The 21684-nt window shown below is 30.6% G+C and overlaps 6 protein-coding genes and 2 long non-coding RNA genes across 10 annotated transcripts; 2 read left to right on the plus strand and 6 right to left on the minus strand.

Annotated features, from left to right (window-relative positions):
* Positions 1-425: 425 nt before the first annotated feature.
* Positions 426-1103, plus strand: LOC123262276 (ras-related protein Rab-18-B-like; the record flags this gene model as incomplete). The annotated part of the gene is made up of 2 exons (XM_044724458.1): positions 426-752; positions 835-1103. Coding segments are annotated over 2 exons (480 nt in total), but the record flags the coding sequence as incomplete, so codon positions are not given.
* Positions 1104-2191: 1088 nt separating this feature from the next.
* On the minus strand, positions 2192-4943 carry LOC123262270 (protein RCC2 homolog). The gene is made up of 6 exons (XM_044724451.1): positions 4837-4943; positions 4610-4743; positions 4214-4429; positions 3621-3861; positions 2697-3544; positions 2192-2632 (listed from the first exon to the last, which is right to left on the minus strand). Exons 3-6 carry the CDS (start codon positions 4418-4420, stop codon positions 2462-2464), a joined length of 1467 nt encoding a protein of 488 aa, XP_044580386.1. The 5' UTR covers positions 4421-4429; positions 4610-4743; positions 4837-4943; the 3' UTR covers positions 2192-2461.
* A 143-nt stretch (positions 4944-5086) lies between these two features.
* On the plus strand, positions 5087-6153 carry LOC123262277. Of its 2 annotated transcripts, none has more exons than XR_006508900.1 (3): positions 5087-5154; positions 5636-5704; positions 5784-6153. It is a non-coding gene; the product is annotated as an uncharacterized LOC123262277 (long non-coding RNA). The 2 variants fall into 2 exon arrangements; XR_006508899.1 differs by having other exon boundaries at positions 5849-6133.
* Positions 6127-8018, minus strand: LOC123262273 (mpv17-like protein 2). Of its 2 annotated transcripts, none has more exons than XM_044724455.1 (5): positions 7926-8018; positions 7111-7844; positions 6523-7034; positions 6316-6441; positions 6127-6238 (listed from the first exon to the last, which is right to left on the minus strand). In XM_044724455.1, the coding sequence occupies exons 2-5, from the start codon at positions 7136-7138 to the stop codon at positions 6227-6229; spliced, it is 678 nt and encodes a 225-aa protein (XP_044580390.1). In that variant the 5' UTR covers positions 7139-7844; positions 7926-8018; the 3' UTR covers positions 6127-6226. The 2 variants fall into 2 exon arrangements, with proteins under 2 accessions (XP_044580390.1, XP_044580391.1); XM_044724456.1 differs by having other exon boundaries at positions 7111-7577; positions 7665-7927.
* A 7-nt stretch (positions 8019-8025) lies between these two features.
* On the minus strand, positions 8026-9140 carry LOC123262275 (60S ribosomal protein L37). The gene is made up of 4 exons (XM_044724457.1): positions 8998-9140; positions 8560-8695; positions 8394-8478; positions 8026-8177 (listed from the first exon to the last, which is right to left on the minus strand). The coding sequence occupies exons 1-4, from the start codon at positions 8998-9000 to the stop codon at positions 8126-8128; spliced, it is 276 nt and encodes a 91-aa protein (XP_044580392.1). The 5' UTR covers positions 9001-9140; the 3' UTR covers positions 8026-8125.
* Positions 9141-9167: 27 nt separating this feature from the next.
* On the minus strand, positions 9168-11184 carry LOC123262271 (translation initiation factor eIF-2B subunit gamma). The gene is made up of 4 exons (XM_044724452.1): positions 10399-11184; positions 9829-10141; positions 9421-9638; positions 9168-9347 (listed from the first exon to the last, which is right to left on the minus strand). The coding sequence occupies exons 1-4, from the start codon at positions 11073-11075 to the stop codon at positions 9191-9193; spliced, it is 1365 nt and encodes a 454-aa protein (XP_044580387.1). The 5' UTR covers positions 11076-11184; the 3' UTR covers positions 9168-9190.
* A 96-nt stretch (positions 11185-11280) lies between these two features.
* Positions 11281-13205, minus strand: LOC123262272 (N(4)-(Beta-N-acetylglucosaminyl)-L-asparaginase-like). The gene is made up of 5 exons (XM_044724453.1): positions 12842-13205; positions 12619-12775; positions 12306-12531; positions 11758-12059; positions 11281-11644 (listed from the first exon to the last, which is right to left on the minus strand). Exons 1-5 carry the CDS (start codon positions 12957-12959, stop codon positions 11392-11394), a joined length of 1056 nt encoding a protein of 351 aa, XP_044580388.1. The 5' UTR covers positions 12960-13205; the 3' UTR covers positions 11281-11391.
* Positions 13206-16755: 3550 nt separating this feature from the next.
* LOC123261190 lies at positions 16756-20590 on the minus strand. The gene is made up of 2 exons (XR_006508629.1): positions 20160-20590; positions 16756-16868 (listed from the first exon to the last, which is right to left on the minus strand). It is a non-coding gene; the product is annotated as an uncharacterized LOC123261190 (long non-coding RNA).
* Between the last annotated feature and the right edge of the window lie 1094 nt (positions 20591-21684).

The raw sequence follows: 21684 nt of genomic DNA on the forward strand, positions 1-21684 counted from the left end.
ACGTTTTTAACTTTTTGATTATTTTTCATTTATTAAATTAGAACTGAAAAATATTTTTAAAAAATTGCACTTATAGTTTTTCAAGTTTTTTACCAGTGAAAATTTTTTTTTTTATTTTTTTATAATGATTTTTTCAATAAAAAAAATTCTAAAAATTTTTAAATGTCGGCTAACTTAATTGTCATATCTAGTAATTAAAATTAAGTTAACTGACATCTAAAAATTTTGATACAATTTTTTGTAACTATTACAAAAAAATAAGAAAAAATAAATTTCATTTGTAAAAAATTTGAAAATCTACACGTGCAATTTTTAAAAAATATTTTTAGTATTAATTAAATGATTAAAAAAAAATTAAAAACGTCGGCTAACTTCTGTATCATATCTAGTACAGTTATAATAGCTTCTTAAATAATTAAAAAAATTATCAACAGGATACTGCGGGTCAAGAAAGATTCCGTACCTTGACACCTAGTTACTATCGTGATGGCCAAGGTGCTATCTTAATGTATGACGTCACCGATCGCAATACGTTTGTAAAATTAGAAACGTGGTTAGACGAACTAAATACTTACTGTAATAAATCAGAGATAGTTAAAATGGTTGTTGGAAACAAGATAGACCTGCCAGATCGGCAAGTTACTACGGAAGAAGGTCTAAATTTCGCACGAAGACATCAGACACTTTACATCGAAAGCAGCGCTAAAACTGCTGACGGTGTCAAATGTTGTTTTGAGGAATTGGTTCAAAAGGTTTGTCAATTAAAGTGCTGAGTCTTTAACAATTAAATATCAAAGTACTCCATTAAATTATAAATATAAAATATAATTACAGATTTTACAAACACCTGGTCTCTGGGAGCACAATAATTCATCCAGGATTCAAAATATTGCTGGTGGTGGTCCTCGTCAACGACTAGGAAAGCGTGGAATGCTATTGACTGATGATCCTCAGCCCCAAGACGCTTATAATAATTGTTATTGCTAGTTTTGTTCGAGCGTACAACATTTATACACAATTTGAGTGAATATTTTATTAATATTTATTATTTGTAAATAAAAAAAAAAAAAAAGAAAATAAAAAGTTTCACACCTTTTGCATTATTAATTGCCACGCAAATATTGATATAAAGTATAGGTAATAATTAATTGTTATAATAAAAAATTCAAATTTTCAGTTATTTTTATTTAATTATTAATATAATAACTTTTCGCCGATTTGTATTTCACATATGAAAATGTGTTAAAGTACATAGTAATTGTGCGTTTAATTTATGAGAATATTCTTATTATAATCTAACGTGTTACAGTTTATACCGCTATAATATTTATTTTTAAATACATATTAATATAATATAATAATAACGTTCATTAATTATTATACAAAAAAAAGTAAATTTTTACGTTAATATAAATATCTGGCAGTTTCATTGTCTTCTGAGTTAGATAAATATTGAAATGGGGTTTATATTTTTAATCAATTTCGTTTTTTATTTTTGTCATCTTTAAATCTATACATACTGCGAAATACAATCAATACCTGAAAAAATAGGTATTTTATTACAATAAATAGGGAGACGCTCGTCTTGGTTAGCGACGAGCAATGGAAGAATCTTTGTTTTACTTACGTATAAAAGTAAATGCGTTTACGCGGTAAAGATTAATCATCAATTAATATTAATAGATTAATCATCAAATAATTTACTAGTATAAACGCCAACGACTCAGGTACCTGCGCATTGTGTAGGACGATGCCGAGAGCGTTTTTATACAATAATAATAATAATAATAGTAGTAAAAATGAGAAATAATAATTATAATGATAGGAATAATAATAATAAAATAAAAAGCCAATATGAGTAACAGCCCAATGACAATACTTAAAATTAAAAAATGGTTAAATGGAACTAAAATTACAGCAGTCAAAATGATGCTCAGTCAGGCAAAATACATGATTATAAAACTGTAACATATTATTAAATGTATATGACTTGATTTTCTCAGCATCTATCCAATTGAAAATACTATTCTGAAAGTGCTTAACTGATAATAGTAATCGATGTAATGCTTGACCCTGTTTGAATACTATATTTCGCTAATTATTTTGTTATTTATTTGCTATAAAAATGTAAAATTAATAGATATATTGATTTTGTTCACTCTCAATTTATTTATAATTTTTTATATTAAAATTTTTAAGACTATAGAGTGTATGTGTGTTAAGATGTCATGGGTCATTTGGCGTCAACAGCACATTGTAGACAATTTGATCAATTCCATGTTAATTGTTTTAATTATTTTTTTTTTTTTTTTTAATGTCTGTGCTTGAGATCCTACGCTATATAAAGGCAATTTTATAAGCGTAACGACCGTAGTGTATATTTAATGCCAGAAAATAAAAAATAATTATAAAAAGATAAAAGAATTTAAAAAATGTGAGAGTTTCTGAGACAATAATCACCTTAAACCGAGTATACCGCGAGTTCTGCTATTTTAGCTTTTTCTTCTTCAGACTCGTCTCTACAAATCATCATCGTGTGAGAAAGTCCGCAAGTAATAGCAGTTATGTAGAGGCCTTCCAGCGCCTTGACCTCCATTGGCGTCGTCGAGGATTTTCGCATGTCCCCGAAGCCCTAGACAAATTATAGCAGTAATTACTAATCAATAGAAAATAAATAAAAAAATAAGATGACTTACGAGTTCACCATAAGTAGGACTAGCGCCCCAGGCGATGACCGACTCATCAGCAGCGACGACAACGCTGGTTTGCGAGACACCTACGCATCGGATCTCCCAGCCGGACAGATCAGGAATAGGCTTTGGATACATGTTGGCTTCTCCAGTTCGTTTAGTCTGACCGAACATCAGAGCGGAGCCATGAACATTGATAGCAATACTGTAAGTACTACCGCAATGGACGGACCTGACACCACGGCTGGGAGGCTCTAGGAATTTTATAAGACGTGGTACCAACTCGTCACGCTGCTCATTGTGTCCCAAACGTCCGACTCCACCGAATCCCCAAGAGAATGCCCGGCTCTTGCTGTCAATAGCGACAGTGTGATGGTAACCGCAGCTAAAGTCTGAAATTTCAACTCGGTCTAGTGGTATCACATGACCGTCCTTGCTCTTCTCCACGTAAAGAACGATCCTCTTAGGTACTTTTTCAAAATGGAAAGCCATTTTTGAGTTTGTTATAAAGTACTTTCCGTCGGTATTGTGGCCAAGTGCTCCATACTCGGGGGTTCCAAACGAGTGAAGGCCACCCTTGATGTCCAAAATCATCGAAAATTCTGCTCCGCAACCGACTTTGACAATAGGCGCTCCGGTGTATTTAACCTTTGTAGCAGTAAGTATAGTAGCGTCGGACTTTCCAACTCCACATTGACCCAGTTTATTGTCACCAGCTCCGAAAACTATACCACGACTAGTTAAAAACAAAGTGTGATTGCGTCCACACGCTGCTGCGATCACCGTGTGTCCTTTAAGGGCTTCTACTTCGGTTGGATCATCGCGTCTCTTCACGTCTCCAAGTCCCAATTGTCCTGTTGGTAGAAAAATAATATTATTAAAAAAAAAAAAAAATTACAAATAGATATTAAATAAAAATAATAAACGTACCTTTGTCATTTTTTCCAAACACCAAACATCTATTGTCTTCAGTGACAATTACGTTGTGTGCTGACGAAGGTCCTGAAGCAATCAGTCTCACTCGAGATCCGTTGAGGTTCTTGAACGTATGCGGCGACCAAAGGCTTCTTCCGACGTTAGCTTTCACACCTTTTGGCGGTGCTTTGCGACCAGCCATTTCCCAGTTAGTCAAACCACACATCACCAGAGTACCAGGTTTGCCCCATCCTCCCTACAAAAAATAAATAAATAAATAAATAAAATAATAATAATAATATTTATTACCAGTAAAAAACAGACACATAAAATACATAGCATAAAAAGTGAGTACGCATAAACGGTTTTACATTATATATTAATTTGTATTATCCATTTTGTTAATTTTTTTTTAATTGACTTTTTGCTGCAATCTAGTTTTTTAACGTCATATGGTAATTTGTTGTAATAATTGATAGCAATATAATTAGAGCTTTTACTTGATATAGTTTTGTTTCGTTTAAGCAGAGAGATCAGTCTATTTCTAAATATTTAAAGTATAATATAAAATAAAATAATTAAGGTTTTTAGTGGCCAATTAAACTTACCTCAGGAGCTCTCAGTTCCGGGATACTGGAAACATCAGTGAGATCTTCCTCAGCGGCGGCGTCTTCAGCCCCGTCAGCATTAGAGCCGGCGTCAGCATCCTCAAGATCAGACGGACTGGAAATTTCGTCCTCCTCGTCGTATTCAACTTTCTTAGCCTTACTTTTGGGCTTTTTACTGGTTGAAGTATTTTTTCTTTTGGTCGACATGATTGACGGCTGGTTGATTTAAATATATAGTTATGGTTATATATATATATATGTACAAATTGTATAAAGAGTATCAGTATGTTTGTCAATAAATAGTTATCAAGGATCAATTGCACTGACGAGATACCACACTGATCATCAATAATTATTGATAAATACTAATATTAATAATAAATTAGAGTGTTATACTTAAAAAAACGATGGTAAATGTTAATTTGAGGATGTATAATGACAACGATGCGGTAGTTTTCGCGTCGTCGTTAATCGCTTGGCTTTGGAACGCTGCTCCTGCCTGCTGTTGAAACGGTACCACTACTACTCCTCTACAATATAGAATACAATGCAATACAAATACAAATGGAAATTCACATCTATATAAATACTCATATATACAAGTAATATTACAGGATACACACCTTGTTGTTTTTTCCCAGGTTAAATATTTGTTAGTGTTGTGTTTTGTGTATAGTCGTATTTAGTCTGTGTATAGTAGTAGTAGTGGGTTATGCCGTTGGGACGCTAGTTGATGCGATGATGCTACATGTTTTAAGGGGGGACAGAACGGCTTGAAAGTTGAAACGACTGCCGTTAGCTTCCCATTCTTCTCGACATCCCCACTACACTTTTATTATATATGTACACCACCATTACTCTTATTTCTTCATGAAGACCGTGTAGACGACGCTTCATTGCAATGACATTTATTGCGCGCGCGTCCTTTGATGGAAATATCGGTATCTGTTTCATATCACATATATAGATTTTATTTATGAACATATATATACTTACATATAAGTACATATACATATTTTTGACTCCCACGATAATGAAGAACCGATCAATTTCTTCGCGAAATATTAATTTACCTTCGGAATTTTTCGGACTTGTTCGCACGAGCTGTCAATTCTGTTATTATTTAAATTAAAGTTAGCTGACAAATCTCAATTTTTTTTTTAATTTTTAGAACATATCAATTACAACTAAAAAAATGTTTAATAATGTTCATTTTTTGAACTTTTATAAAAACTAAACTATTATAAAGAAATTTTAAAAATAAATTACAAGTGAAAATTTTTAAAAATTAAAAAAACTGACAGGTATCTGCAAACTTCAGCATAATTTTTTTTTCTTCTGAAGAATGTATTATTGATAATTGTCAGTACTCAGAAGAATAAAAATGAGATTTAATTATCTAAAATTTTTAATTTATTCCAGAACGCTCATTCAACAAATACGATGGCGCCAAGATGACGAGATCGAGGTTGCGATAAAAAATCATATCAGGTAAAAAGATCTTACAGGTTGCGCAATAACATAAATTTTATCAATTTATTGATTTTATTTTTCACCTATTTGCACTCAGGCGACTGTCTAGGTAAGTTTTTCCAAGTCTGTTTTGAATCTCGTGATTTTTCTTCTTGTTCCAAGCACGTGCTCCAAACAATATCGCAGATGACAAAGATTATTCCAGATTGTTATTGCGGAAATCTATTTTATTGTGCCTCGCACTATGATAAGATACTACTGATCGATGATGGATTAAAAATTGATTTATTATCTCTGTAAACTTTCCATTAAAAAGAAGTCGCTGTAAATTGATCAGTTAAGTAAAATGAGGATCAGTTAGATCTGGTTTAAATTTTTAATCATACTCAATAATTAAGTAACTTATCCGACACTTTAAAAAAATAATTAAACCTAATTCATTGAAATTTATATTTATTGATACTAAATTATTATTTACATATTTTTTAAATATTATCAGATAAAATTAAGTAGGTGATATTTAAGAGCGCAATCCAGTTTTTATTCAGCATCCTATTGATAAAATAAATAATATTTTTAATTCTGAATTGATTATCAGTATTTTGAAGATTAATTTAAAAAATACTTACATATTTTGTGTGCGATAAAAATATGTTGTAGAAAACATTCATTAGGTTGATATAAATCACGCGGTACTGTATTGGTATGAACAAAAAATTGACTATTTGAGTGGGTGGCCAAAAGCAACAATCCACCTTTAATAAAACAGCAAAAAAAAAATGAAGAAAACATTTTTTATTAAAATTTTTTAAAATTAAAATTAAATAAAAATATACTTTATAAGTCTCTAAAAGCTTCGCCAAAATTTCCCCGTAGATCAAGCGAAGATCTCGCTGCTCTAGCATCTCGTGACCGAAAAAGAAAATAGAAAGACATGTAGGACTGGCAATCACTTGGTCGAGGAATGTTTTCTTAACGACTGAAGTGGCTGTTTTTCCTGGCAAAAATTTATCCAAAAATCCGTAAAAATAATGATGAAAAGGCCCTTGGATAATTCCAATCATTGTCATATTTCGAGTGCGGATGACGTCAAGACCACTGCTCGTTGAATCGTCCTCGAATTTATTCGTCAGATTTACCAGTTGATTACTTTGATTATCATTGTTGAAATTATTCGAGCATTGGACAAAGAATAAAGTATTTTTTTTATCATCCATTATATCTAGCTCCTGATCAGCAGACACTTGTAAATATTTACGTTTCCATTGTTCGCTGCGCTGCTGTAAAATATCCCCAATACCCATCATCAAGCCACAACTCACGGTGTTTGTGACTATGAGGTATTTTCCTGTTAAAAAAAAAATAAACAATTATTTAAAAGCATATTTAAAATTATTGAAAAAAATAAGAAAAAAAATTCTTACCAAATACGATACTTTTTATAAAGTTCATTTATGTTTGGAAGGGATTTCTCGAGTAACAAATATTAAAACTGTTGAATTACCAGTTCAGCAGTCGCTCAACTATATTTCCTTGTTTAATTAATATTAAAATGAACGTTATTTGATATTCTCTTCACCAAGGCAATTCTTGATTCGTTGACGTTTATACATGGGCAAAATAATTTTACTTGATTGAGGCCGTGGCATAACGTTCCACGACTTCCAAATAATTTTTTCTAAACTTGGAGCCGTAGTAAAAGACCCCGTTGTTGCAAAATTCTTTTGTCACTGACTAGAGAAAACAGCAAGCGGAGTTGAACCTGCTCCCCATTCTAGAGCAACCGCTGACAGTTACAGACTGACATTTCATAACATCACCGACTCAGCTAAATACCTTTTCGCCCTGTCGAGATGTTGATCAAAAGATTCTCCTTTCGCGTTTGCGCGTTCTGACACGCGGGGAAAAATAAGTTCTTTCACCTATTTTTTTATCAATCAGCTGCAAAAAAAAAAATATAAAAGTACAAGTACTTTACTTGATCACCTCGGCGTACGATGAGTGCAGGCGTCAAGTCAATCTGACTTCCAGGAAATAACCAAACGCTTAATCTATTGAACTCTGATCGTATTTGCTAGTATCTTAAACTATCATTTTTAATCAATTGTTTACGCTATTGTAAACAAATAAAGATAGGAGATAGACGCGTTAGAAAATTCTGAAATTAAATATAAGGAAAATTTTAATTATTTTTATAAGTATACTAAATACTAATTTTAATTAAAATTTTTATCCAAACTGTTTTGCTAATCAGTTGATTGGGATCTTGTATCACTGAAACTTGAATATCTGATATTGTTATCGTTAAATGGATTTAAAAAAAAAATAAAAACAAATACTTAAAAAACAATACGTTATTATTTAGAGGATATTCCTTTTTTTTTATTCAAGTTTATCTGCCGTAACTTAATTTAAGTTGTTATAATAATTGTTATTTCATTATTTGGCAGGGGCAGCTTTCGGTTTAGGTAGTCCCTCTCTGAATCCGTTCCTGTGAAAAATAATTAGATGATAAATAAAATAAATTAAGATTAAATAAAAGATCTTATTTGAAGATGGAAATTAAATAAAAAAATTTTTTCATTAAAAAAAATATTTAAAAAAAAATTACAAGTGCAATTTTTAGAAAATATTTTTTTACTTAAACTTTTAGATAAATAAAATATCATGTCTGCTAATTTAAGTATAATTAATTGAAGATACTTACTTGAACTTACGGCGGACGATTTTCAAGTGGCGCATACGGCCAGTACCAGTGGTCTTCCTCCTTTTAGCTTTGACTGACCAGTTGTCTAAAAACAGATAATATTTTTAATGACTCAGAACTTATTTATTAATTTTTAATATATATTTTATTTTAATTAATAACTTACAGGATCTCATTTTCTTAGCTGGGTATCCACACTGGGCACATTCAGATTTCTGGATGTGATAAGAGCTGCGACCACATCTCCTGCAAAGAGTGTGGGTTTTGTTGTGGCGCTTTCCAAAACTTGATGTACCTTTCGTCTGAATTAAAATAAATTAGATTAATAATCATACTTAATATTAATATAATATTACTATTTATTTTTTTTTTTTTTTTAATAGACTAAAAAAAAATAGTTAGGACATGTCACGTAAACATTTGACAAACCTAACCTATTTTTCAATCACATGGATTTATAACAATAAAAATCACGCTAATTTCACAACTATTGCATTGAATAATCACGTCAAATAATTATCAATATCTTAATTAACAAATTAACATAAAAGCCGCAAAGATTCCATAAAATATATCGGATTTTTATTAAAGAAAATAAGCTCACCATCTTGAAAGGCAGATGCTCTCCCGCAAAAGAACTAAATCGCTGCTGACCTTAAAATGGACGAGTTTCCCCGGTAGAGGGCGCTCGTTTTTTTTTTACCGGAACTACTAACACGCGGGGAAATATTTAAAAGAGGTAATGAGGATGTTTGAAAATAAATAATTCAGTAGTTAAAAGATAAAAAATGTATTTATTAAATTTCCATAAATCTATCAGATTCTGTTAAAACTTCACGCGAGTGATTGCTTCCTCCACGCACGACGTGCTGAGTACCAACAAGACAATCTTTCAATTCGCATCCTTCCTCGACAATACAGCCATTACATAAAATACAATTTTGTACAACACATCTGAAATATTTTAAAATTAATTAGTAAATAATTATGGCTGAATAATAATTAATTAATTAATTAAAATTAATACCTTTCTTTAATAGTTACATTTCCCATGATAACACAATTGGAGACGCGTGTCTTGGGTTCAATAATCGAAGCTGGACCTATATGAGAATCTTTTACTGATGTTTTTTCATCGATCAACGCTCCTTCGTCGACATTACAATTTGAAATTTGAGTACTCTTCACTGTAGAGAGTGAAGAAATTACAGGTAATGATACATTGCTTGGTATAAAACCGGATGTCTGAAAAAAAATTTATGTCAATCTTTTTATTATTTTTTTTTAATAAACTAGGTGTAAAAAATTGCATTTATAATTTTTTAGAGCTTCTAAAGATGAATTTTTTTTTTTTTTATATAATTTATTTATTAAAAAAATGATCAAATAAAAATTTTTATAGTGATAAATAAATTAAAAATCAAGTTAAACTCACCGTACTATTAGCAAAGCTATACATTTGTACAGTATTGGCTCTAAGTCCGCAATTATTAGGTATCATGTAGGCATAACACCTAATTATATCATCATGATAAGCATTATCGAGGTCAGAATCATGATCATTAAAAGCAGACATTTTTCTGATCAAAGTATCCAGCTTGCTTTCAACAGCAAAGCGATAAATGTCATCTTTAAGATCCATTTTTACTACTGAGGCATTTTTATCGTCTACAGATGGCTTTGGTGGACGGCTTAGTTGTTTTTTGACGATGTAAGGAAACAATTCACCCTTGAGAGTTCCAAAGCTCCTGAAAAAAAATTATAATTAATTATTTTGATAAATTATTATATTATTTAATGAAAATTAATGTAGCAGATATTTTTTAATTTTTATAATTTTTTAAAGAAATAAATTATGGCAAAAAAAAATTGACAGGTAAAAATTTGAATAAATTAAAAATGTAATTTTTTTCAACAAATTTGTTTGCTAAAAAAATTAAAAAATGGTCAAGTGACAGCTAACTTTAATGTAGTTATTACTTAAAAAATAAAATATAATAGTTACTTGTTGTGCACCAAAAAATCAAGAACCCATTTACTGATGACATAAAAATGGGCATCTAATAATTTTGAGTGCATGGTAAAATTAGTATGCTTTTGGAGTAATTTCTGTGAAATATAAAGATCTTCTTCAAAATCTGACGCAGAAGCTAGGAAGACTAGTCTGTTGGTTTTATTATCTATCCCAATGAGATCTGTTTCAGGTTTTTGTTTACTTTTAGGCCCTGGAACAACAAAAGTCGAGGGTATCTTGGGCAGCGGAAACATGACAGCAGTGATGCTGGCTTTATTTCTTCGGTACAAATTCAACACCTCTGGAATATTTACATCAGCGATTAAGTCACAGGAAACAACAATAAAATCCTTGTGAATTTTATCTTGAATGTATCTAACAGCGTCAGCTGTTCCCAGATCTTCGCTCTCTGGAATACCGACCAGCTCCAACTTGATGTTTAAATTCAACTTGTCTAAAGCAGCTGTTATTTCTTTTTTAGTATTTTCTATAACAATAACTATTGCTTCGGTGAATCCGGCGTTTTCCAAGGATTTTAGTGAATACCAGATCATCGGGACGTTGTGAATTGGTAAAAGACACTTTGTTTTTCCTGCTGTTAACTCAGTCATTCGTGATCCTTTACCACCAGCTAACACCACCACTTGAAACTCCGTGTATTTGGTCATTTTTAATTAAAGTTTTTATTTTTTTTTCACTTAGTTTTCAAAAAAAATTTTTGTATTCTGTAATAAATATTTTAATGAGGCAATATTTAACAATAATGATAATATAACCTAAAATAATATTGACAATGTGAGCAAGACTTTTTAAAGTTTTTCTTTTGCTCGATAGGGTCGCTGTTTTCTCTATTTTTTGCGGGAAAATTATAAACTATCAATAATTTTTTTAAAAATTTAATTTTTCAAAAACTATTTTTTTACTCAGCATTCAATTGATGAGTATTGATAAAAAATAATATAACTAATTAAAATCAAATAATCCTTAAATCATTTCCACTTCATTCATAGCATCAATACAATTCGCTAAAAATAATTTCGGTTTTCCAAGTTTCTGGTTACTGACATAGAAAGGAAAAGAATTGAACCCATGACAAGCTGCTCCGTATTCCCCATTTTTATTTAAAGCAATAATAGCTCCACTGAAATTAGGATAATGTTTAGCAATTCTTGTGACTGCGACCTCAGCCGCTTCGCTTGGACTGGCTCCTCGACGCATTTCTTCAACGGCTAGGAAACTAACAACACAATAATTATTATCAATTAGTATGATATTTATTGTAAAATTATAGTATAAATAATTGCAATATTTTATAAATATTAATTGATAAAATACAAATTTTTTGCGTACCTAGGTAAGAATCGCATCATCACATCACCATCTCCAGTGCCAGCAGCAGCGCCAACTTCTTGATCAGCGTAAGCCCCAGCTCCAGGAACTGGTGAATCTCCAACTCTTCCAGGTATCTTGTGGTTTGCTCCGTTGGTTGATGTACCAGCTGCAATTTTTCCATTACTATCCATTGCAATTACACCAATGGTGTCATGATTGTCTTCATCTACGTCAAAGGATTCCAAATAGTTATCTTCGTTCTTTTGCTCTGGCAAAGGAGTGTACGGGCCACATGAAGCAGAGGGATTGGGACTGACATTCTATAATAAAAAATATTTATTAAAATTAGCTTATTTCATGTGAAAATTTTTAGAATTTTTTTTAGAAATAAATTACTGCAAAAAAAGTTGACATGAAGAAATTTTAAAAAAGTTAAAAATGCAATTTTTTTAAAATAATTTTTTAGAAACAAATTTGATTGTTAAATAAAATTGAAAAATGGTCAAGTGACTGCTAACTTTAATGTCATTTATTTTATGTGAAACTGATTATTAATTTGAACAAACCTTCCAGAAGTTAGGTTGACATGCATTTTTAATCCAGGATTCCCACATATTTTTCGAGAAATCAGTTGTCAGCGATTCTTGTTTGAATCCCATCTTCAGAGCAAAGTCAGTAGCAAGAGATCCAGCTAATAGAGTATGTTTTGTGTTCTCCATTACTTTTCTAGCAACTGATATTGCATTTTTTATGTTTCGAATCCCACCAACAGCTCCGACGTCCATGGTTACTCTAATTTTATGATTAAAATTATTTAAATTAACTTATGAAGTGTCAAAATTTAAAAAACTATGACAATTTATTTAATAAAATAATTACCCATCCATAATCATAGCGTCCAGTGTAGTTTCACCGAGTTCATCAGGACTTCCTCCATATCCAACTGTAGTACGACACTGCTGTTCTTCGCATAGAGCACAAGCACCTTCGATTGCATCTATCGCACTTTTGTGTTCTTCATTTAAAATTTTCCATGCTTAAAAATAAAAAAATAAATATTTAAAATATGGAGCAAAATTATTTGTATTAATAAATTAATTACCATACTCAGTAGCATTGAAATAGTCCCATGTTATTATCACTAACGACGAATCACTGTTTATTGATAAAAATTGGCTAGATAATATTAAAAACAATCTTGGTAAATTGAGTAATGTCATTTTGACGGTACAAATATAACTGCGGTTAATTGTTTGCGATGAGAATTTATATTACAGATAAAATGGAAGAGGGAGTTGATAAACCGGTGGAATTTTTCAACTTATCGCCAAGATTAGAATTTAACAACAAAAATAAGTCCAATGGTTGTTTATGATAGACCTTTATGTCAAAAACACAGATGATATTTTTAAAATTCATTTGAGTAAAAACAAGTTAAAAATTTTTTCAAGTTTTTACAAATGACAGCTATGAGAAATTTTATTAATTGGCTGCGTTCAAGTTTACTAAGTTCTTAGCAGATTTCACAATTTTAAAGATTAATTACAAAAGGAAAAATGATTAAATATTAAAATAAATATGTATGAATGTAAAGAAGATCACCGAAAGTTGCTATTCGAAATCTAAAATGCTGTTGTTATTTGTTCATAATACAAAAACAGAGCAATCAAAGTTGGTCCATTTGACAAGTAACTCGCTACAATTCGCGGCGCATGCGCAAAGCGGAACGGCCTCTTTTACCCAGATTCCGATTACACAGATGGCGCTATTACCCAGATCCCTTTGACACATATCCCGATTACGCAGATTGTGATTAAACAGATTTTCTATTACACAGATTACTTATTACTCAGATAACCGATTACACAGAAAATCTTTAACGCAGATCCCGATGACGCAGATAATTTAAATTTTTAAATGATAAATGCCATAATAAAGCCAAGCACTAAAAGTGCCTGAAATTTTTAAATTGCCGCCATCAAAACATGCCGGATGAGCATGTAATCTAGCTATTGGTTGAATTTAAGGTTCAAGGTGTGCACGGAGCGCTTTATTGAAGTATCTACAGTGTATATGTGTAAAATCCCGCGTTGGTTGAATTTTTTATTAGATACTTGATATAATGAATCAACAAAATTACAGGTTAAAGATTAGAGCTATATAGGTAAGTGAACATATTTATTATTCATATTAAAAGTTCGGGTTTGAAGTTTAAATATAATTAGTTCAATTACCCCCAAGCGGGGATGAATCGAACCATTTGACGCGTTTGCATAAATTAATCATTTAAGAATCAATGTTGTTTATTGACTAATTTATGGATCGATAATTAGAGAAGACATAATAAATTACCATTCCAAGAAAAAAAAAAAAAATTAAACAAACGGTTGACCCTGAAGGCCATCCCTGCAACTTCCCGCCACTTACATACCTAGGCGCTTAAAATTGCACTAATAATTGCTCTTCGAGCTCAAAAAAACAACTTATGTCTTATTTTGAGCTCTCCAAGCTCAAAGAGATAGTCTTTCTATACTTTTGACATAGAATTTAATTTCAGATAACTTCACACTAATAGATTTGTTTATAGTTAAAAGATTTGTTAATATTTAACAAATCATTTATTAGAAGCCATTTGTTAGGCCTTAACAAATATTTCTTAATATTTAAAAAGATTTATTAATATTTAATAAATGAATATCAGATTTATTGAATACAAACAAATCATTTTGAATACTAAGAAATATTTATTTAACATTAAAAAATGGTCTCTAATAAATGATTTGTTAGCTATTAACAAATATTATTTAATACAAATAAATCCTTCTATCAGTGCAGTCAATTCGTTCAAGAGATATCATAAACGAAAGAAAACCGAAAAGTGTTTTCTGCACATAACTTCACATAATTTCACATAATTTCACATAATTTCAGTCGATTCGTTCAAGAGAAATCATGAACGAAAGAAAATCGAAAAGTGTTTCCTGCACATAATTTCACATAATTTCACATAATTTCAGCCAGTTCGTTTAAGAGATATCATGAACGAAAGAAAACCGAAAAGTGTATTCTGCACATAACTTCACATAATTTCACATGATTTCACATAATTTCAATCAATTCGTTCAAGTGTTTTTTCCACATAACTTCACATAACTTTACATAATTTTGCATAAGTTCACATAACATTTCTTTTCGGATCGTTTTTGATGAGATAGTATAATTTTTAGACTTTTGAGCTCGAAGAAGCATAGAAAAGCTATCTCTCCAAGCTCGGAGAGCTCAAAATAATACATAAATCGATCCAAAAAAAATTAGGAAAACGGTTGACCCTGAAGGCCATCCCTGCAACTTCCCGCTAATTTCATACTTAGGCGCTTAAAATTGCACCAATGACGTTTTTGAGCTCTTCGAGCTCAAAAATACAATTTATGGGTTATTTTGAGCTCTCCGAGCTCAAAGAGATTGCTTTCCTATCCTTTAAAGCTCTTCGAGCTCAAAAGTCTGATAGAGATTTGATAAGACACTATTTTTTGAATTTTTAAACCGCAATAACTTTTGAATGAATAAACCGATTTTCACGCGGTTGGCAGCATTCGACGCAGTTTTTTAAGCCTCACAAAGAATCTTAAATTTTGAATTGATCGCGCTAGAAATTTCGGAGTTATTCCGAAAAAACACTTTTTTCGGTTTTCTTTCGTTCACGATATCTCTCGAACGAATCAACCGATTTTGACCGGGCTGGTGGCGATCGACGTGGTTTTTTGAGGTTAAGAGCTGATTAATTTTTGGAATTGAACCATCAAGCCGTTTAAAAGTTATTCCAAAAAAACCACATTTGAAAAAAATTTTTTTTTCAGTTTTTTGAAGATTTCTCAAAATCTATTGATCTGAATCGGTCCAAATAGTTTTCAAAATCTAAGTTTGGTCAAGCCCTTTTGAATGGCACCAACCGCGATGAAATCGGTCAAGCCGTTCAAAAGTTATAAGCGGTTCACATACTTTCACACACACACACACACACACACACACACACACACACACACACACACACACACATATACATACAGACGCCGTGACAACCTCGCGGGGATAGTCAGGGAAGCTTCCTGTGACCTTCAAACGTCGAGATCTGATGAAAACTCGATTTTTGCAAAACGGGGTGAAAACAATAACTTCCCGATTTTTGAAAATCTTCGATTTTCGTAGCGGGAAGTTAAAAATATTATTTAGTTTTAATTCGAGTAATAAAAAATTGATGAAAATTTTTAGGTTCAATTGACCCCCTTCTCCCCTACTTTGAATTAAAAATTTTATAGATTATAATCTTTATATATTAAGAAATATATAAAATCAATAGTAATTAATAAATTTAAAAACTATTAAAAATAATACAAATATTTATTAAAAAAAAGTAAAGTTATATATATATATATATATATATATATATATATATATATATATATATATATATATATATATATATATATTAATATATATTATATATTAAAAGATATATTGAAATATATAAAGAAAATGTACATAAGTGAACATATGTAAAAATTAAAATAGGACCAAATATAAGAACGAATTTAAACTTAATTTAAATTTAATTAAACGTTTAATTTTTCTTATATCGCGTTTCAGATGCCATAAGGGCGTATCAAAAAAAATTTTTTTTTGGGAACCGACGTATTTTTTCATGAAATGTCCAGAAATGCAAAAAAAAAAATTTTTCCATATAAAAATTTTTTTGGACTTAGAAAAAGAAAACAGTATTTTTTTTTATACGCCCTTATGGCATCTGAAACGCGATATAGAAAAATTAAACGTTTAAATATGTAGAAAATATATTACATTATACTTCTTAACGAAAGATGAAAATCGCAGCCAACAATCAACTCCTGTGAATCTGTTTTGGAGTCTTGGATCGTTTACAATTGCACTAAATATTGAAAAAAATGTTTATCAAAGTCCAAAGACATATTATTTAAATAAATACTTAATTGAAATTACTTACTTCCAGAGGGATTTACGGGGAAAGTCGACATCAGACCACCGTCTTGTTTTAAAATACTGCTCATAATCCACAAATCGGATCCACATTAACATGCTCTCCATTTCAGGGCTCCCTTTAATAAAATAGAAAATCAATTATTTAAAACAATAACATAAATATGTAAATAAATATTTAAAGAAACATGCAAAAAGATGGAATAAAAATTATATAAAATATATAAATATGAAAATAAAATAATAATTTATAAATACAAAGAAATTTCACATTTTAATATAAATACTGGCAATCTTGCAGTCATTATATGACTGCCGTGACTTGTGAACTAAAAATAAATAAAATTTTGCTTTATTAAATAATGATTTTTGTTAAATTGCACTGTACTTTTTTAACTATTGACGTTTTTGAAGATATAAGCTCATCTTGATGTTACACTCATCAAGAGCTTTTATTTGAGTACCCACATGCATTTTTGATATATTTTTTATATGTACATAAAAATTGATGTGGGTACTCAAATGAAAGTTCTTTATGAGTGTCACATCGGGATAAGCTTATATCTTTAAAAATGTCAATAGTTCACAAGATACAAGGTCATTTCTTAATTATGTATCTAGAGGTAAAGCATTTTAGAGATCTAGCATCTAGACTTATCATTATAAATTGACTATTGGTAAGAATGACATAAAACCATGAAAAGGTACAACTCCAGGCCAAAACTTTTCCAATGATACCAAATTTAACCATGAAAACCCACTTAATCATATAAATACACCGGCCACAAAATTTCAAAATTTTAATTATTTTCCTAATGATATAGATTACTTACAAGAAGGCTGAAGGTAAGTTGAGAAATCTTCTATTTCGAAGTCTTCCATAGCAAAATCTTAATTATTTTATCGCGTAAGAAAATTTATTATTTAAATGTTTATTAAATGGCGAAATTATGCTGTGCTTCGTTAAACAAATGACTTCTTTGATAAAATAAGTTTTCATTTATTTTATTACAGAAGATTTCATTTACGAGGGATTTTCAAATCGAAAAAATTTACCCTGCTTCGTTCTTATATTTGGTCCTATTTTAATTTTTACATATGTTCACTTATGTACATTTTCTTTATATATTTCAATATATCTTTTAATATATAATATATATTAATATATATATATATAACTTTACTTTTTTTTAATAAATATTTGTATTATTTTTAATAGTTTTTAAATTTATTAATTACTATTGATTTTATATATTTCTTAATATATAAAGATTATAATCTATAAAATTTTTAATTCAAAGTAGGGGAGAAGGGGGTCAATTGAACCCAAAAATTTTCATCAATTTTTTATTACTCGAATTAAAACTAAATAATATTTTTAACTTCCCGCTACGAAAATCGAAGATTTTCAAAAATCGGGAAGTTATTGTTTTCACCCCGTTTTGCAAAAATCGAGTTTTCATCAGATCTCGACGTTTGAAGGTCACAGGAAGCTTCCTGACTATCCCCGCGAGGTTGTCACGGCGTCTGTATGTATGTGTGTGTGTGTGTGTGTGTGTGTGAAAGTATGTGAACCGCTTATAACTTTTGAACGGCTTGACCGATTTCATCGCGGTTGGTGCCATTCGAAAGGGCTTGACCAAACTTAGATTTTGAAAACTATTTGGACCGATTCAGATCAATAGATTTTGAGAAATCTTCAAAAAACTGAAAAAAAAATTTTTTTCAAATGTGGTTTTTTTGGAATAACTTTTAAACGGCTTGATGGTTCAATTCCAAAAATTAATCAGCTCTTAACCTCAAAAAACTACGTCGATCGCCACCAGCCCGGTCAAAATCGGTTGATTCGTTCGAGAGATATCGTGAACGAAAGAAAACCGAAAAAAGTGTTTTTTCGGAATAACTCCGAAATTTCTAGCGCGATCAATTCAAAATTTAAGATTCTTTGTGAGGCTTAAAAAACTGCGTCGAATGCTGCCAACCGCGTGAAAATCGGTTTATTCATTCAAAATTTATTGCGGTTTAAAAATTCAAAAAATAGTGTCTTATCAAATCTCTATCAGACTTTTGAGCTCGAAGAGCTTTAAAGGATAGGAAAGCAATCTCCTTGAGCTCGGAGAGCTCAAAATAACCCATAAATTGTATTTTTGAGCTCGAAGAGCTCAAAAACGTCATTGGTGCAATTTTAAGCGCCTAAGTATGAAATTAGCGGGAAGTTGCAGGGATGGCCTTCAGGGTCAACCGTTTTCCTAATTTTTTTTGGATCGATTTATGTATTATTTTGAGCTCTCCGAGCTTGGAGAGATAGCTTTTCTATGCTTCTTCGAGCTCAAAAGTCTAAAAATTATACTATCTCATCAAAAACGATCCGAAAAGAAATGTTATGTGAACTTATGCAAAATTATGTAAAGTTATGTGAAGTTATGTGGAAAAAACACTTGAACGAATTGATTGAAATTATGTGAAATCATGTGAAATTATGTGAAGTTATGTGCAGAATACACTTTTCGGTTTTCTTTCGTTCATGATATCTCTTAAACGAACTGGCTGAAATTATGTGAAATTATGTGAAATTATGTGAAATTATGTGCAGGAAACACTTTTCGATTTTCTTTCGTTCATGATTTCTCTTGAACGAATCGACTGAAATTATGTGAAATTATGTGAAATTATGTGAAGTTATGTGCAGAAAACACTTTTCGGTTTTCTTTCGTTTATGATATCTCTTGAACGAATTGACTGCACTGATAGAAGGATTTATTTGTATTAAATAATATTTGTTAATAGCTAACAAATCATTTATTAGAGACCATTTTTTAATGTTAAATAAATATTTCTTAGTATTCAAAATGATTTGTTTGTATTCAATAAATCTGATATTCATTTATTAAATATTAATAAATCTTTTTAAATATTAAGAAATATTTGTTAAGGCCTAACAAATGGCTTCTAATAAATGATTTGTTAAATATTAACAAATCTTTTTAACTATAAACAAATCTATTAGTGTGAAGTTATCTGAAATTAAATTCTATGTCAAAAGTATAGAAAGACTATCTCTTTGAGCTTGGAGAGCTCAAAATAAGACATAAGTTGTTTTTTTTGAGCTCGAAGAGCAATTATTAGTGCAATTTTAAGCGCCTAGGTATGTAAGTGGCGGGAAGTTGCAGGGATGGCCTTCAGGGTAAACCGTTTGTCTAATTTTTTTTTTTTCTTGGAATGGTAATTTATTATGTCTTCTCTAATTATCGATCCATAAATTAGTCAATAAACAACATTGATTCTTAAATGATTAATTTATGCAAACGCGTCAAATGGTTCGATTCATCCCCGCTTGGGGGTAATTGAACTAATTATATTTAAACTTCAAACCCGAACTTTTAATATGAATAATAAATATGTTCACTTACCTATATAGCTCTAATCTTTAACCTGTAATTTTGTTGATTCATTATATCAAGTATCTAATAAAAAATTCAACCAACGCGGGATTTTACACATATACACTGTAGATACTTCAATAAAGCGCTCCGTGCACACCTTGAACCTTAAATTCAACCAATAGCTAGATTACATGCTCATCCGGCATGTTTTGATGGCGGCAATTTAAAAATTTCAGGCACTTTTAGTGCTTGGCTTTATTATGGCATTTATCATTTAAAAATTTAAATTATCTGCGTCATCGGGATCTGCGTTAAAGATTTTCTGTGTAATCGGTTATCTGAGTAATAAGTAATCTGTGTAATAGAAAATCTGTTTAATCACAATCTGCGTAATCGGGATATGTGTCAAAGGGATCTGGGTAATAGCGCCATCTGTGTAATCGGAATCTGGGTAAAAGAGGCCGTCCCCGCAAAGCGAGCATTCATTGCTTTTTTTTCTCTCAAGCGTTTTATATAAATAATATATAATGACAAAACTTTCGTCTTCAAATTATCAAAAATATTTCAAAAAAAATATTCGTGGTAAATTAAGCATCCTATTGATTATCTGTTATACGGTCTAATCGAAGTATTAGTGGCATATTTACAAAAAAAAAAAAAAAAAAAAAAAAACACACAAGCAGCGTGTGATAATGTTTTCTTTTTATAGCTTTCGGAATAGTATATTACACATCTAGGGCAGTAAAATAAGAAATGTCTCAGATCACATGTAATTGTTGTCCGAGGCGAAGCCGAGGTCAATAAACATGTGATCTGAGGCTTTCTTATTTACTGTCCGTGGTGTGTATACTATTTTTCTCCTCGACGGAGGCGGAAAGCGGCATTTTCGTTTAGCGCAGCGGGAGGAAAATTGACGCTTTCCGCCCGGAGGTGAGAAAAATAATTTTTCATTTGATAAATTCATTGCTACTGCTCGAGGAAAAGAAGTTATTTATAAGTATACAAAATTGTTTATAAATAATTGTATAATTTTGTATCACGAGAAAAAATGACAAAAAAATTTGTCGAATTTTAAGAAAACAAGTTCAAAAGCATCGGAAAAAGAAATTTTGAATGCGAGCGATAAAAATTTATTGATAAAAAAAATCACGGTTTACGCCAGAGCTTTAAATGAAATACAGTGGAATCACTGTAATTTTTGGTGAAATCACCGTGATTTTACCGTAAACCACGGTGATTTCACCAAAAATCACGGTGAACGTGCACGGTGCAATCACCCTAAATTCCGGTAAATCGGATCCGCCAGGGATTCAAAAAAATTCGTTTCAACAAGTTTCTTGAACTTAACACAAATTATATTTTGTTTTTATAACTTGATAATAAATTTTTATATTTTTTTGATGTACAAGATTAATAAACTTTATAATTTACTTTATCTTTGGTTTTGTTACAACAAATACACTGATAAGAAAAATATAAATTTCATGATCCTGAATTACAAATAACTTAATTGATTAATCGTAGCATAACAATAAATATAAAATATGTAATT

Source organism: Cotesia glomerata, linkage group LG3, assembly GCF_020080835.1.
Source record: "Cotesia glomerata isolate CgM1 linkage group LG3, MPM_Cglom_v2.3, whole genome shotgun sequence".
NCBI lineage: Eukaryota > Metazoa > Arthropoda > Insecta > Hymenoptera > Braconidae > Cotesia > Cotesia glomerata.